The sequence below is a fragment of the Notothenia coriiceps genome, unplaced genomic scaffold (genome assembly GCF_000735185.1).
Source record: "Notothenia coriiceps isolate Sejong01 unplaced genomic scaffold, NC01 NC01_scaffold00011214, whole genome shotgun sequence".
Lineage (NCBI taxonomy): Eukaryota > Metazoa > Chordata > Actinopteri > Perciformes > Nototheniidae > Notothenia > Notothenia coriiceps.
The window spans coordinates 206,289-223,284 of NW_011343915.1; the positions used below are offsets into that span (position 1 = coordinate 206,289).

Genomic DNA, 16,996 nt, shown 5'->3' on the forward strand with positions numbered 1-16,996 from the left:
GGGGGGGGGGTCCAAACCAGATGTGAGGGTGATTGAGAGAAAATAAAAAGCAGAGAGATAAATAAAAAGAATGGACAGACAAGTCGTGCGGCGATAGAGAAAGACAGGGAGAAGCTCACAGAGGGAGAATGGCATCCTCAGTTCCCCTTTGCCCTCCTTCCTCTCTCTCACCCGGCCACTGAATGTTAATGGCTTTTCTNAGGGGGGCAGAGAGGGCGAGGGGGGGGGAAAGAGTGGGAAGCTTCATCCAGCACGCACTTCTAAGGTGGTTATAGTACTCCCCTGTGCACGTGTACGCACGCGTGCACGGTCATAATAGTCAGGGCATAGGCTGCCCTTTGTTTGTGCGGTTCATTTCCAATCAACCCTAATTAAGTAGAGAGTGTTTCCAGATTGCCGGCGAAAGAAAAATCCCCACTTTTTTTTTTCACTCCCTTCGCTCTTTGCTGTTTGGAGTTCGAGGAAGGGGAGTAAGAAGAAAAAATGGAGGCATTAGCTATGTAGATTGGCTTTGCCTTTGATGCTGGAAAAATCTTTAGCAGGGCAGTAAGTGGTGACTGGGCCCGGCAGTGTCTGACTGTTTATTTTCATGTTTCACTTTGAGTTTAGTTTGAAATATTTCCTTTTCAAAGGGCGTGAGACATGTGCATATATTTAGACTGGACTGTGTAAGCCTGAAGTCCATGTTCAAATTGTTAAAGCCAGTCAAAGTTGTCTTTAATCCATTAAACGTTGTCTTTATGACACCGTACAAGCAGCAAATAATTAAACTAGGATACAGAGCAAGGTATTATAAAGTAATTCTGCTTAAAATAAACAAATGTAACTCGATTGGATGTCCTCCAGTCGGTTGCTTCTGAGCAGTCACTGGTAGAGGACATGATAGATGTTTTCACCTCGTCCTGCTTAAAGGTAGGATAGGGGCTGCTGTAATCTGATCCCAAATCAGATTTCGGGACCCATCTGTGGCCTGAGTGATATGATTCTCTTGTTGCTCTGAGAGAAAAGAGAAGACAAACATGGCCCCTGGGTTCACTATTTGTTCTCTCCTTGTCAACAATTCTTTTTTTTTGGCATTCTTTATTTTTGTGTCCCATGCCGCTCTCATCTCACATGTTGCTGATTATTTCCAAGGTCACCCAGATATTATTATTTTTCTCTAACAATGAAATATCAGTTTAGGACCTGAGGGCAGACGGGTGTATGTTACCTGAGCAACCAATGAGACCAATTTACTTGTCATCAACCTGAGGGATAGAACCTGCATACCTGCTCTAAGAAGAAAAAAAACCTCTCCACTTCCGTCCTCTACATTTCTCCTCATTATCTCGGTCCCCCCACCTCCTCCGAACCTTTCCCCCCTTTCTTTTACCTCCTTTTCTACAATCCAAGATCATTGCTCATGTATGCGTAATCTTGATTTTGATTTGCTAAAAGGCATTTTTTGCGGACTAGGTAATTTGTCGAACAAGATTCCTGTGCTAAATAGAGTGACGCTTGCTTTAGGTGTCTGGGCCGCGCCTTGCAATAATGATAAGGTGTCTTTTGATAATGAAGGCTTTTGCTCACAAGGGAGACATGGGGAAGAAGGACAGGCAGACAGAAAAGGGTGGAGGGGGAGGCATCGGGGAGATCTGCATCTAGGGTCTAATATTACACCTCCAGGCAACAAACAAGGGCTGCATGCAAACCCTTTGTGAGATTAAGAAGTAAAGAAGACAAAAACACTTGGTCACGCAGAAGCCCTCCCCCTCTCATCCTTTTGCAATTTTCTCCCCCTGTCCCTCCTTTTAAGACTTTAAACAGAGGGCATTAGGCCTTCTTCTGTGATTGTGTGCATGTGTGCATATGTGTTTGTGCACGCATGCATCAGAGCTCTTTGATGGTATCCGAAGCTCTGCTCGCATTGTGAGGAAGGAGATAATTCCCCCCCTCCTTCATCCACTTCGTTCTTCATCCCTCCGTTTCTGCATGGCAACAAATAAACAGGTCTAATTAGACCAGAGTAGGCCTATTCATTGCACTGACAGTGGGAGATGGATGCAGGGGCTTTCACAGTGCCCTTCGCCTTTGTCTTTGGCTAACGCTTGGTGACATTTTGATAGAAGATTTGGTGTTAGACTGAGGGGCCACATGCCGAGAGAGGGATGACCTTCTAGGAGACCTCAAGGAATGGACACATAGCCGTAGTCTCACGCTGTCTTCTGACTTTGTTGTTTGACTTTACAAGCTTTCATGGGTCACCTTTTAAGACTCAGTCTGGATTTCATTTCACCACTTATTGGCTGTGATCACATATGTGTCCAAACATTCTGACAAGCCGAGGGACAAAAAAAAAACATTTTAGACATCATCCCAAAGCAAAGATCTGCCTAATTCCAGTGTTTACACATCTTATAAATATTCACAGCCGTATTACCAGCACTTTCTGCCCTTGCATTAAGAAATTGGACAGTTAGTGATGAAGAATTTGAACCTTGCGGATCCCTGTGTAAACAAAGACGGCAGTGTGGCGACACTGCAATTACAGGTTTGGCATTTAACAGGCTGCATCTCTGGCTAATGCTCGAGAGTCTGACAGCAGGACAAAAGCAGGAGGGAACCCGGGGCTCAGTATCTCAGACCTGCTCTGAGGACATGTTGTTGTTAAACTTCATGCATTTTCAGCACATGTATTACAACTAAACATCCATATAATTGACATGTGCCCCAGCAAATGCAGTCTTGGCCTTTTAGCTTTTGTAAGACACATAACCCAACTTTCAACTAAACGCAGAGCCAGAGGGAGAGGAGAAAAGTTGGACAAATTAAAAGAAGAAGAGGGAGAGAGAAATCCCCTGCTTCTCTGTGAGCTACTGCAAAGCAGATGGAGGGATAGAGGAGGGAAGGGGGGAGAAAAACAATAGGCCAAAGAGTGTCTTAGCCCCTTTCTCCCACCAGAAAACTAGCAGTGTCCAAACCAGGCATTCCTGGGCTATTATTTGCCTCTCACAGGATCTGATCTGCCACTTTAATTACCTTAGTCTATGTGTATGTGGGTGTGAGTGTGTGTGTGTGCGCCTCTGTCCGTGTGCATGTGTGTGAAAGCAAGAGGACATGCTTGATTAAAAAACAGAGGTAGGAGAGGCTCAGGCCATCTCTTTTGTTCTTCTGTTAAAATAAGGGAACTGTTTTTGCAGTGTGTCTGAGCTTCATTGTGAGTCTCTCTCTCTCTGTATCTGTCTATCTATCGCTCTCTTTCTAATCTGGTTGGTTAGCAGAGCGAAGGAAGCCAGTGGGGGAAAGAGAGGAAGGTTTCTTAGCTAGCAGTAACATGATCTGCCTTAAAAGAAGCAGGAGTGGGCATTACTGCTGTGAAAGGTGCGAAGCCTGGGGAAAGGAGCAAAACAAAAAGAAGCAAGGCAGATCACTTTTCCATCTGTTTCCTCTTGAGACAATATGTCAGGTATTCAGCTTTTATAGAGCTGATTACAACTTATTGTATTGATCTGTGAAAGTCTCAAGATTTCAGCTTGCAGAATGTTACTTAGGTGTAAGAGGGAAATATAATATTCACCAGACATCTTCTCTCTCCAACTATGCTAAATAAGTTCCTGCTGAATAGATCAGAATGGCTTCAAACGCCTACACTAGGCCGCATTGCACCACATTGCTCTTTCCCGAAAGACGATAGGCCGAGCTAAGAGCTAAGAGATATTCAACTTAAATCACATTCTGCTTATTTTTTGGTCAGTTCTTTGTTGGTGTTTAACTAAATGGGTTTCATTATAACCATAGAGGACACAATAATAGACAACTATTTTTGGCAGGCAGCACACGTACGTATAAACAGCCGCTAACCTGTTAGCATTAGGGGTGATGTGTCAGTGCCAAATGCTTAACACATTGACTTACCCATAAGACATAATTCCATACTTAAAGCGTTAGGAGATGCATAATTCATAAGTCGCAGTGTTTTATGTCCGAGCTACAATTCAAAGGGGTTGCTCCCCAATGAAATAAGCAGTGAAATGACACCGCTGACAAGTAGTAAATCCTGTCCTGTGTGTCGCATTAGCTCTCAAACCCACTGCTTCTGAACAGCTTTACCCTCAATCACATTAAAGACAAACCTTGGTAAGAAGGACACTGGTGGAAAAAATGAAATATGTATGACTGCAGGAAGACGCCCAGTAGCTGGCCTTTATTTACTATATTCTTTCCCTGCTGCCAAATTCATTTTATTTTCATATAGTCAGCACAGCTATATCTAAAATACAGACATTCAGTTTGTCCGTGTGTCAATAACATGCATTCTCGTGGGATGACACATCTTTGGCCTGTTTCAACTCCTTGCATTTTAGAATGCCGAAGTAATTGCTGCTAATTTCTTTGCAATTACAAGTGTGAGTTAACATGAAGACAGGTGTGTTTGTGTTGGTTGTGGGGGTAGGAAACCATAGTTGTTATGTTCAGGATCTGTGCCTTGGGCTAAACATCACTTGGGTTAAGAAAATGATGTTTTCTCGATGTAGCAGTTGGCTGGAGTTTACTGGAGAGTAAAGATAGGTATTTGCATCTGTGTCTAAATCTCGCCTTTTTCCAAATCCATGCTGAACACAGAAGCACTGAAATTAAGTTTCTTTAATCTCTCGAATAGATATACAGAAGCTGAGTGAGACCCAGAGAGTGAAAACATCATTTCTCCCTTTTTTAATCTATCACTAGTCCCCATGGAATCATCGCTGGGATATGTCAGATTAGATCTGATTATAGCGCGTGCACACACATGCACCCACACACATACTCACACACATGTTTGATTTCATTCCTCACGCTTTTACTGTCCCTCCCACTGGCTTTGTTTAGCCCTGGATTGTTGCAGATTAATCCTCTAATTGCTTTGTAGCTTTGTTGTGAGAGAGAGGGAGTGTAGGAAAAGAGAGGGAGAATCAAGCAGCAGGTGGATTGGGTTAAAGGTTAACGTGGCTCTTTAAAGCTTTCTTTTAATGCCAGCTCATTTACACGAGAGCCTCCGAAAGGCGCTGGTATTGTATCAAGTGAAAAAACACTGGCATGCACAAGGAGTTCATTTGTTGCATTTAGCTGAGCAAGAAAGCAGTTTCTTCTAAGTAGCAGTGAAGCTTCATTTCTCAAGCTTTTAGTTTGATTTTCTCTTTCCTCCCCTTATGGCTTTTTCTCAGTTCTTTCTCCTTGTTCTTTTTAGGTGATGGGAAATAATGCCTATGATTACAAAATGAAATGACTGTGGGGTACTGTGTGTGTTTGTGGGCTTAGGAGGCCGTTTTGTAAATTGTGTGCGCACAGTTGTGTGAGCTTTTGCGTTCGCATTTGTGGCTTGTTGTGAAAAGCCCAGAGATTTAAGTAGTGAGGGGTTGAGAGATGGGCAGCCGCCCAGGATTGATAACATCTCACTGGTATTCCAAACATCATTCCTCCTGAAAGCTCATTCTCTCTCTCTCTCTCTCTTTCTTGTTCTCCCATTCACTCCTATATGAAAAGACATTTGGAAATATTACGAATGTAAAAATTCTATCCGTTCATTATTTATTATTCCTGCTTCAGCACCCTACTCAATTTGACAACATGCGATGTTCTACCTTTGCTTAGCTGCAAGACAATATACAGTTTCATACTTTCACTTGTCCGCTCCGTCATACCTTCAGGGCATTAATAGGTTAATAAGTGCTGCCTAATTAGCAACTCCTCCTGACTAGTAAGAACATGCCAAGACTGATTTAGCCAATGAATGAGGTCTCCTCTAACTCTAATCCACTCTTCCTCTTAAAGGAAGACACTAACAGTTCTGCATATGAGTTATTTTATAAACTTCATTGTCCTTGTATTGTTAGTGAATTTGCCAACATCTTGAGGGTTAGCAAAGCTAGCTGGTAAAAGCCTGACATCATTATCTTTTAGCATTGCATTAGCACAAAGGAAACGGCTCCTGCTTCCTGTGTTGCACAGTGGTATGTCGATCAAAGATTCTATTTACTCAACAATTGGGTTATTCCTATAAACTTCTACACTGCTGGCTGTCGTGGGAGCTGCTTCATTCATTTATACCTAATTTCCGCCGTTTCCCAGCCCTGATCCCTGGGGACTAAACTTTTGTTCAAGGAGATTTTGTTTCTGTTGTTTTGGCAAACAATCTCAGTCAGCCAGTTATAAGACAAAGATACAAGGGGGAGCAGTTAATATCTGATTTCTCCAATTTTCAAAAGTTGTCATGGTGCTAGCTACTTAGCTAAATCTGTTCTTACTCCGTTTAGGTGATGTGCTATTCAGATGTAGATAACCGTCATCTTGTTTTGATGTTCTAAAATACAACTTTGGTTGAGTATATATTACTAACTTACTATGTTGAATTTTGAGCAAATTTCCACACATTTATTAAATGTCTGTTTTCCTTTTTTTCTGTCTTTCCCAAACTCAGGTCCCTGTTAGGCTGGATGAGATGAGATCCCTATGTAGTGGTCGTCATGGCAACTTGTGACTCTCCCCTTATGGTGTCGTCACGGCAGCAGGAACATGGTGGCCAGAGGCTGGACGCTGCTGCTGAGGACAACCCTGTCATCCCCATGGAGACCAGTGTCGCCAACAGCAACAACGCCAATACCAACAACCAAATGTCGCTTGCTGCCATTGGAGAGCCAGAGAATGGCCTTGGAGAGCCCGCTGTGAGCCCGCTGAGGTCCTCTGCCACCCCCACCAATGTCAGTGCAACCAACGACTTTGTAGCTGAACAGAGTCGGAGAGAAAGCTTTACTACCGGTAACAAAGGGAGTGTTACCGGGACTTTACCAGTAGGAGGAGGAGGAGGAGGAGGAGCAGCTTTGGGTTCGGACTGTTCTGCCCCTGCCACATCTCCCGTGGCACCGGCAAAGGAGATCCCCTGCAACGAATGTTCTAGATCCTTCTCCAGTTTACAAAAATACATGGAGCACCACTGCCCCAATGCCCGTCTGCCTACCATTGGAGGTCAAGAGGAGGGTGAGGAGCTTGACGGCATGGTAGGGGAGGAGAGTGAAGATGAAGGAGAGTGTGGGATGGGTGTTGCAGAGGTGGGGGACATGAACAGTGAGATGGAGATGGAAGAGGATAGTGATGTGGAGAACCTGAGCAGTGAGATCATCTACCAGCCCGATGGTTCTGCTTTCATTCTCGAGGACACCAAAGAGCAGTGTGGCAACCAAGGGGGGCTCCCTGTGCCTCTCCAATACAGGGGCCTACTGCCCCCCCAGCCCTTCCCCAACGCTCAGGTCAGTAGTGGCCAGCGTGGCCTCAGCCCAGGCGGGGAACGGTTGGAGCAGCCCACTGCACCCATGTCCTTCTACCCCCAGATCATCAACACCTTCCACATCGCCTCATCCCTGGGAAATAAACCCCTAGTGGCCGACCACCCCTCCTTCCCAAATACCTCAGCTGGAGGGCTGGCGGGCGCTGGTCCCGTGTTGCACAGTTTCCGTGTCTATGACCTCCGCCATAAGAATGACAAAGACTATCTTAAGGCGGATGGTGCAGCCAAAAACTCCTGTGTGTCCAAAGATGTCCCCAACAATGTGGACTTGTCCAAGTTTGAGGGCTGTGTGGCCGATGGGCGGCGGAAACCTGTGCTGATGTGTTTCCTTTGCAAGCTGTCCTTCGGCTACAGCCGTTCCTTCGTGACACATGCTGTCCATGACCACCGTATGACCCTGAATGATCAGGAGCAGAAACTGCTGGGCAACAAGCACGTTTCTGCCATCATCCAGGGCATCGGCAAGGACAAAGAACCTCTTATAAGCTTTCTGGAACCAAAAAACCCCCATAACTCTGTGCTACCCCACTTTCCCACACCTGCCAACTTCTTAGGGCCAGACACCGGGCTCCGCGGCTTGTGGAACGCTTTCCACAGCAGTGGGGAAAATACCGATTCCCTTCAGGCAGGTTTTGCCTTCCTGAAGGGCAGTGCCAGCAGCTCCTCCAATGACCAAACCCCCAGAACCCAAATCATGCCAAAGGCCGAGACCAACCCAAACCTCGGGGGAGGAGCTGGTGCCCACAGAATCCCCAGTGGGAGTTATTCTGCTGCCACTGGTAGCAACCTGGAGGGTCAGAACTCTGATAGTGACTGCAAGGGCCACGTTAGGGACACATGCACTTTGCAACCTAATGGGCCGGACCTGAGCCAGTACCCGCTCGTCAAGCGGGAGCCCGGTGCAGTTTTAGGAGAAAGTCCCGAACAGGATGAAGATTCTTACTCCAATGGTGGAGTAGAAATGGAGGTAGACGAGGAGGAGGAACAGGCCATGACCATGGCCATGACAGGCCAGCTGGCTGATAGCACCAGTAGCAAAGATTTCCCTCTCTTAAACCAAAGTATTTCCCCCCTTTCCAACAGTGTGCTAAAGTTTAACATTGACAGTAAAGGCCTTGCATCCACCTCCTCGTCCTCCCTGACTGCCTGTGAGAAGATGGAGCTGGAAAAGGGCCGCCTGTCTACTGCCCTGGCAGCTGCCAGAGAGAGGGAGAGCAGCAATGACTCTAGTGAAGTCCTGGCAGGACGGGATGAGTCGTCGCCGTCCTCCCACCCCCTTGACATGATGATGTTGCGCCGAGATGATGAGAGTCCTGGACCCCTGCATCAACACACAGGAAATCCCAGTACGCCTGGAACTCCTGGGACACCTGGTACCCCTGGTCCAGGTGAAGGGTCACCAGGTAGTGGGGTGGAGTGCCCCAAGTGTGACACAGTCTTGGGATCTTCACGGTCTTTGGGAGGGCATATGACGATGATGCATTCACGTAACTCCTGCAAGACGCTGAAGTGTCCCAAGTGTAACTGGCACTACAAGTACCAGCAGACACTGGACGCTCACATGAAGGAGAAACATCCGGAGTCCGGTGGATCATGTTCGTACTGCCGCACAGGACAGCCTCACCCTCGTTTAGCCAGAGGCGAAAGCTATACCTGTGGATACAAGCCGTTCCGCTGCGAGGTCTGTCCATACATTTTTTTATATTAATGGACCTCTATTTAACTTTAAATGGGGTGCGGTTTTATTAGCCAACTTGTATTTATGAACTAACCAAAAATATGCTCAGGGTTTGGTGGACATATTCTAATTTAACACCTTTCACAGATATAACTGAGTAATCTCAAACAACTGACTAAAGAAAATGTAATACTTGACCAATCATCTGATATCAGTTGTTGTTCTTTTTTTAGGTATGCAACTACTCAACCACCACCAAAGGCAACCTAAGCATCCACATGCAGTCGGACAAGCATCTGAACAACGTACAAACACTCCAGAACGGTGGCACTGAGGTTCAATACAACCACAACCATACCCACAACCATACCCACAACCATGTCAACCCCGTGCCCAGTGCCAGCCTTGGTGGAAGCTGCGGGGCACCCTCGCCCTCCAAGCCCAAACAGAAGCCAACTTGGCGCTGTGAGGTAATGAAACAACAGTGTCATTGTAGCACTTTGGTGGCAAATGTCGAAACAATCAGCTAGTTATTTCCCTCTGCGTCACTATGTCTATTATTTTTCTGCCACATTATCTGAGGGTCATTATAAAACAGAATTTCTCAAACATTCTAGGATTATCTCCAAGCAGAAACCAGAACAAATGAATCATGACTGCATTTGATAGTGTGGTTTAGGTACTAATGATTTGTTGGTGTTGCTTAAGTTGTTGTAAATGCCTTTTAACAGTATATGAATGCTTGACAATGTTTGAATGAGAATAAGGTATAGTTTAATTTGATGTGTAATTTTATTTTCTTCACCCCAACAGGTGTGTGACTATGAGACGAACGTAGCGCGGAACTTGCGCATCCATATGACCAGCGAGAAACACATGCACAACATGATGCTCCTGCAGCAGAACATGAAGCAGATCCAACACAGCCTGCATATGGGCCTGGCCCCGGCTGAGGCAGAGCTTTACCAGTACTACCTAGCTCAAAACATGGGCCTGGCAGGTGTGAAACTGGAGTGCCCAGCTGGTAGCAGTGGCCCTGAAGCCCAGATGATGATTAACCCGTTCCAGCTAGATCCTGCAACCGCGGCTGCTCTTGGATCTGGTCTAGGTGAGGGATTTGAAAATGAAAATGAAACATGAGTTTAACCCATTAATCCAAAAGCCATAAAGGTCTCCTTTCTAATATTTCCTTGTTAATATGTTTGCCTTTGAGCTTGGTTCTTTTCTTCCTCTCATCTTTCTCTTGGTCAGTGTTATGCGACTGTCTCATATATCTGATGCCATCTGGGCATTGTTTTTATCTCTGTGCCTTTCCTTTTGTTGCTCTTCATTTTTTTCCTGCCCTCTCACCTTCTCTGTTCTGCTCCCATCCTCTTTACCTCGCCCCCCTCGCCTCACCCACCACTCTTTCTCGTTCCCTCTTATCTCCACTCTCATATTGTCCCTCTGTCATTGTCTCCCTTCTTTGACCCCTCTCACTGATTAAAAAATGATTATGAGACGCCACATGAGAATTATTCTTAATCTTTCATTTGTAATTTTCTTAAGTCAGTTTAATCCCCCCCATACACACCCCGCCCCACCTTCACTCACCCTGGAGAGGACCCACACACATGTGCATACACGCACACATACACACACTCTCACACAGCAGGAAGCGGATTCCCGTAGGAGTGAGCGAGATTTAACAATGACCCTGCAGTGTTACACACCCACTCCCTCCTCTAGCGTGGAGGTCACAGCCCAGCTAGCAGATGTACTCTCAGTGAATTACACTGATAACACACAGCTCCCCATAGTGAGCGCAGCTGTACCTAGGTTTAGATGGTGTGAGCAGGACATATTTTTTTAAAAGCGGCACACACAGACACACATCTAGGCATCCACTAATTGGGGGAATTATACTTAAACTGTAAAAAGATTAAGATGATGTGTAATTGTTCAGTTCTCTGTGCTCCAAACACCATGTTGAGATATTATCTAAAAAAAGACATGATGAGCTTTGGAAGCATGCATAGAGAGACAATAAAGGGATCAAATGAAAGAGTTAATTACATTTCTATGAATGGCAGATCTTTTTTTTCTTCTTCTCCCTACGTGGGCAGGCAGAAGAAAGAAAAATCTGGTATAATGCATTGATCAGCTTTTCAAATCTCTACGTGGATGAGAAACGCTCGGAGCCCTAAAACCGTTGTCCCGCCATTGCTGAGAGCAGTAATTAAAGCTACCTGATGAGCGAGTTAGCAAGTTGAAAAGGATGATTGTAATTGATCCTGATTCAATCCTATTAGGGTTTTTTATAGACAAGACTTTGTAAGGAGCCCTAGTCCTAGTGAGGCTTTATTTTATCAAATCCTTTTGTGTGAGAGGGGCTTGCATGGAGGACTGACTTTTCTCTCCACACTTAATTTCATTAAAAGAGCCTTTTCTCTTTCTCTGTATCCTTTATCCCTCCCTGTGCATGCCAGCCTTTCATTTTCAAACGAGCCCTGTCTTTCTGCCGTCTGTTTTTATGCTGCATGCCTTCTATCTGACATGGTCTTATTCTATGCTTCCATGTACCCTATGTAACCCTATTTTAAACACATTTATTTTTTTCTGCGTTCTTTTTCTCCACAGTGAGCAGTGACCTATCAGCGGAGTTGCGTCTGGCCAGTGGTCAGCTGATGGCAGACGACCTATCCCTGGTGTCCTCAGGTGGAATGGGGGGCATGTCCTCGTCAGACCCCTCCCTCTCCTCTCTGTCCCCACCCATCAACGACCCCTCCCTGCGCCTCTACCAGTGTGCCGTGTGCAACTGCTACTCCTCGGACAGCCTGGAGGCTCTGAACGCCCACGTCAACGCCGAGCGCGCCCTGCCCGAAGAGGAGTGGCGCTGCGTGGTCGGCGACGTCTACCAGTGCAAGCTGTGCAGCTACAACACCCAGCTCAAGGCCAACTTCCAGCTGCACTGCAAGACGGACAAGCACATGCAAAAGCACCAGCTGGTGGCCCACATCAAGGAGGGAGGCAAGGCCAACCAGTGGAGATTAAAGTGTGTCGCCATCGGCAACCCCGTGCACCTCAAGTGCAATGCCTGTGACTACTACAGTAACAGCGTGGATAAACTGAGACTGCACGCCACCAACCAGAGGCATGAGGGTGCCGTCCGCCTCTACAAGGTAAACATTTTTGACATTATATTCTACGAAACACAGCACAATGCAGCCTCATTCCGACTGAAATACATCTGAGGGGAAGACCATTTATTTTAAGGTCAGATTTAGAAAAAGCACACATGGTTTTGTTTATAAAGAATTTGCCCCATTCTCTTCACTGCAATGTCACATGGATATAAAGTTCCCATGAGAATGGAATGGCCGAGATGAAAAAGGTCACTGTTAGAGCATGCAGGAAGATTCCCATCCGATATGGGTATACATCCTGCTTATGACCGGCTGGCATTACTGTTACTGTTAATTACACACAAGTCACATCGTATCAGCAAGTTCCACATATTTCAAAGTTCTGATTATCTTCACCTGTCTTGGTTTTTTTCTCCCAGCCACAAATAATACTGGAATAATTTGTTTTTCTTGATAAGAGTAATGAGCCATATATTTTTGAACAATGACACAATCAAAGGAGATCATATGTTACTCTGGGTGTATTAAAAAAAAAACATTTTATAAAACATAACTGCACTCTCTAAGTAATAAACAATTTCTCTCACAGCCAGTATTTGGCATTTTTCTCCTCTCCAATATATCTGAGGTGATTTATATGGTCAGACTTCTCCTTCAGCTTAATAGGTGGCTGTTACATTTCAGAGGCCTTGACCTACAGGACAGGATCAAGTGCATTACATTAATGAGGATTTCTTTACTACTGTATAACATTTGTGTGTGTGTGTGTGTGTGTGTGTGTGTGTGTGTGTGTGTGTGTGTGTGTGTGTGTGTGTGTGTGTGTGTGTGGTGCCTTAAATGAAGAGACAGCAGTAATACTAGTTTTATGTTATGATAAGAAGACGTGGTCACAATGATTTACTTGACGATAAAAAAGAATAAATCAAACAGCTGTACAATTTCAGCTCTCTTTGGCAACACATTGGAAAACCAGAGGAGACAGAATGACATACCAGAAATATTTAAACAAAATATAAATCTGCATTACAAGAAGTCCACTGCCTCAGGCTTAAGTCACTCCTTTAAACATTTTTTATATCATATGTTTTAACACAGTAATCTTGTAGGAATTGCACTCATTCCGAAATCTGTGTCCAATTCTTGCCTACAGTTCAAAGGCCTGACTGGATTAAGCACATTGGCATCCTTAAGGTTATTTCAAACAGTCGTGGGATGACACATGATTGGATGACAGTCGACAGGCTGAACTTGTTACGGGGATAAGTTGGAGATCCTCAGGAAATGTTTACTAACTTCATTAAACTAATCAAAATCAGAAATCCTTTATTTGTTCCACTGAGCGGAAATTTACAGTTTTTTAATGTTTTTTTAAGAAAAGTGCTGCTTGAACATTGACGATTGAACTTTTAGCAACATTTGGCAGCGGTTTTAATGGATTGAAAGGGAGGGTTTAGCCAGATACACTGAACACTAGCAGCTAAATCATCTATTTATATTATTTGTGTTAAATTGTACAAACCAAAGAAGTACAATCAGCAGAGAAATATTTCCAATTAAACTTAAAAAGCAGGCGCTTTCAGGCTCACACAAGCAGCAGTTTAACCAAGGCAAGTGAGGGTCATCCCAATGCCCCCTCTGTGCACCCATGCACCCGTGTACCTCATCTACCCACCCACCTACCCTACAGGCCTCAACAAATCTGTTCCACAGATGACGCTTTTAATGCCTCTGGCAGAAATCCCACTATTTTACCCTTGGACATGTGGTAGTAAAGCAGAGAGGGGGGGAGAGAAAGCATAAGAGCAGCAGAGCAAAGGCAGAGGGAAAAAAATCATTTCTTTATTTGACCAGAAAAACACCTCTCCTTTTATGTATTGGCAGAGGTGAAAAGCACATGGGGATGGAGGTAGCTTGGCCGGGCGCATAAAAGATCCGAGTGTTGACGACTTCACCATCTGGTTTTTTGGAAACATAGAATATCTTTATGGCATGGGAAACCATTTGAAGATACAAACAAAAAGCATATTCAGGATTTTTTATGGCTCCTTTGTAGCAGCGAAGGAGTACTTCTAAGGGGAATTGAGAGTTTGAAAGTTTTTTTTCCAGACTTTGAAACTGCAAGAGGGAAATGACATTAGCAGCGCACGGACACCAAGTCATCTGGTTTCCAGGGCACAGCAGGTGGCGCAGGAAGTCCTACGCCTTATATGGGGAAAGCGGAGGTTGAAGCCTCGCTGCATACTGGAGAGGAAGTGTAGGAAATCCGATTGGTTTCTCTTTGTTTTAATGAGAATGATACCGCGCAGGTTGTTTTCCAGAGTATCTCTAGTGATTCAGAATTTAGTTGTAAATTAAAAGTGTCTAGGGAACCTCACTTCAGTGTTATCACAGCTGTCAAGTGCAAATCCTTAACCCCTAGAAGCATTGTAAATGACTAAATGGAAGAAGTTTTAACGTAGCGTTTTTATGCTAGCAGCATGTGAGGTAAGCTCTGCATTTAATGCTGCCGTAGCATGGCGTATCGATAGCTGGCCGAGCCCGTGTTTGCCTTCGCGTTGAATATGATGATGTATGGTTTCGTTATGATTTTTAATAACAAACACTGGCCTTAATACACATGGAGACAGGAGTAAATCTGTCAGTGCCATTCACAAGTGCTGCAGGGCTAAGTAGGGGGTTCAGTTTGTAGCAAGCATGTGTGTTTGTGTGTGTGTGTCCCCGCAGAGCTTTGAGGTTTAGATCTGGGCCGTGCTTGCCCCTGGGTCATTAGGAGTTGAGAATGTTCATGGTCAATGTGGCATGGTCAAGGCCACACACACACACACACACACACACGCAGTTACACCAACGCACTTTGTCTGGTAGGCCATGGCACCTGTTTTTCAGATGGCTGTCCGAATAAATCTAAAACTGTCCTCAGCCCACCAGCACCCCACCCTGTCTGTCCGAACAGCTTTCCGTCATAATTCAAGCGGAAATGGACATCCGGGGTCCACTGCACATTTCCATATCTCTGTTTTTATTATTATTATTATTATTCTTCTCTTCCCATACAATCGTCTTTGAATGCAGCTTTCTAGAACACTTCAGGACAGAAATAGAAGAGACAGGGACATTTTGCACTTTTGTCTCTTTTTTAAAAGGTGTCTCTTTTTGTCTCCCACTGCCTCCGTCTCTCTCTTTGTTTTGTCCCGGACTCTCCCATTTTCTCCCTCTCTCTTTTTCTATCTCTCCCCTGGGGAGCCGCAGATAGAACATCTCATTACCCATGATCCTCTTGGCAACACCATAGCCGGGAAATGAGGGGTGGGGGGAATTAAACGGGGGAGTGATGAGAAGAGGGAGGGATGTAAGAAAAAGAAGGAGAGAAAAAAGGTTTGGATTGTAGATGCATCAAAAGAAAGATTCTCCCTTTTTTATTATCTTTTTGTACTTTTCTCATTTATTTATCTTTTTTATTGCCTTTTTTTCCCATCATCCATTGGATTTTTTATTCTTTCAATTCCCCCCCTCCCACCCCTCACATGTTATTCTCCTCCATCTCCCCTCTGTGGAGTTGGCTGTGCTTATGCATCTGTGATATTAAGTCTACCGCTGTGCCTCAGCTATTAGCAAGGGTCAACCCTGCCCACTCTCATTTGAAAATCAAATGGCCCTATATATATGCAGCCCAAATTATTGGACTGTCATTTGGACTTGTGTGATGGGCAAATGGACAGGAGATTGACTCCCATAGATTTGCATAAAAAGCCATTTTACCTTGTCCCGGAATAGAAAAAAAGAGCAGAGATCTATTTCAAATGCAAGGCACCATTTATGACACACACTCACATAAATGCATATGTGAATACAGAGGTGTGGTATTACATACATTCATGAAGACATACAGTAACTGCACTCACATACAATTGGTTATCATGTTACTATTTTCCACTTGAGCCTCTGTTCCAGGCACTGGGCTCTTGATCACTTGTCTCACTATTGGAGGGAAAGAATACATGTTTGCGGACACTTCACACTAGATGCTACTTGACTGCAATATATAGATTTTCATGGAGACTGATGATGCAGCCTGCCAACCAGAGTTCAGGGCTATAAACCTGAGCAGCATGAATGAATTAACTTCAGTGTCTTTTCCTTACTCACTCCTACAAGTTATTTGTCTCTCCCTCTCTGCGAGGCAAAGAGACGCCAGTTTGTAGATTATTCAAATCGTCTCCTCTTTCACCTGCGTCGAGATTACAATGGAAATCTTTCAGAGGTCCGGGGGTGGGGGTGGTGAAGTGGGGGGTGGTGGCTAATTAAAGCATAAAAGCAGGTGTGTGCATGTGTGTGTTTGTGTGTGTGTAGGCTGTTGCTTTGTGTGTTTGACAGAAAGGTTTGAATAGATGGACTTCCCCACCCTCCCCCTGCCTTCCTAATAATCCTCATAGATATTAATAAGAGTTTCGCCCATTCTCCCTCCACAACGCCTTAACCAGATGGTCGGCAAGGCATTAGTGTGTATTAGTGTGTGTGTGTGTGTGTGTGTGTGTGTGTGTGTGTGTGTGTGTGTGTGTGTGTGTGTGTGTCCAGCTTTGGTCCAGCTCCTGATTGACAGCTCATATGTTTAATTACCCTAGCCAGCTTCCCCCTCCTGTGCAGTGCCTTTTTATTCTTTCTTAAGGTGTTTTTCCCTGGGTGTAAGACAAAGACAAGGCCAGTGTTGTGGTATTAATAGCCAGATGTGATCCTCTTCATAATCATCCCCACTCCTCTGTGAGCCCTGGGTCACTTGGGCCGGGTCCAGGGCCAAGCCATTTGTCCATGTGCAGGGGACTGTGAAGCAGATCGGGGCTGACAGGTATGGGAACGATAGCAGAGAGGGTTATGGAGTGTGTACAGAGGAAGGGG

The 16,996-nt window shown here is 44.9% G+C and overlaps 1 protein-coding gene across 1 annotated transcript in view; it reads left to right on the forward strand.

Annotated features, from left to right (window-relative positions):
- Positions 1 to 16,996, forward strand: part of zfhx4 (zinc finger homeobox 4) — a 73,754-nt gene that overhangs the window by 12,903 nt on the left and 43,855 nt on the right. Inside the window, exons 2-5 of the mRNA XM_010772456.1 lie at positions 6,437 to 8,981; positions 9,212 to 9,448; positions 9,792 to 10,086; positions 11,598 to 12,139. Coding sequence (XP_010770758.1) covers positions 6,483 to 8,981; positions 9,212 to 9,448; positions 9,792 to 10,086; positions 11,598 to 12,139 — 3,573 coding nt within the window. The 5' untranslated portion in view covers positions 6,437 to 6,482. The remainder of the gene's footprint in view (positions 1 to 6,436; positions 8,982 to 9,211; positions 9,449 to 9,791; positions 10,087 to 11,597; positions 12,140 to 16,996) is intronic.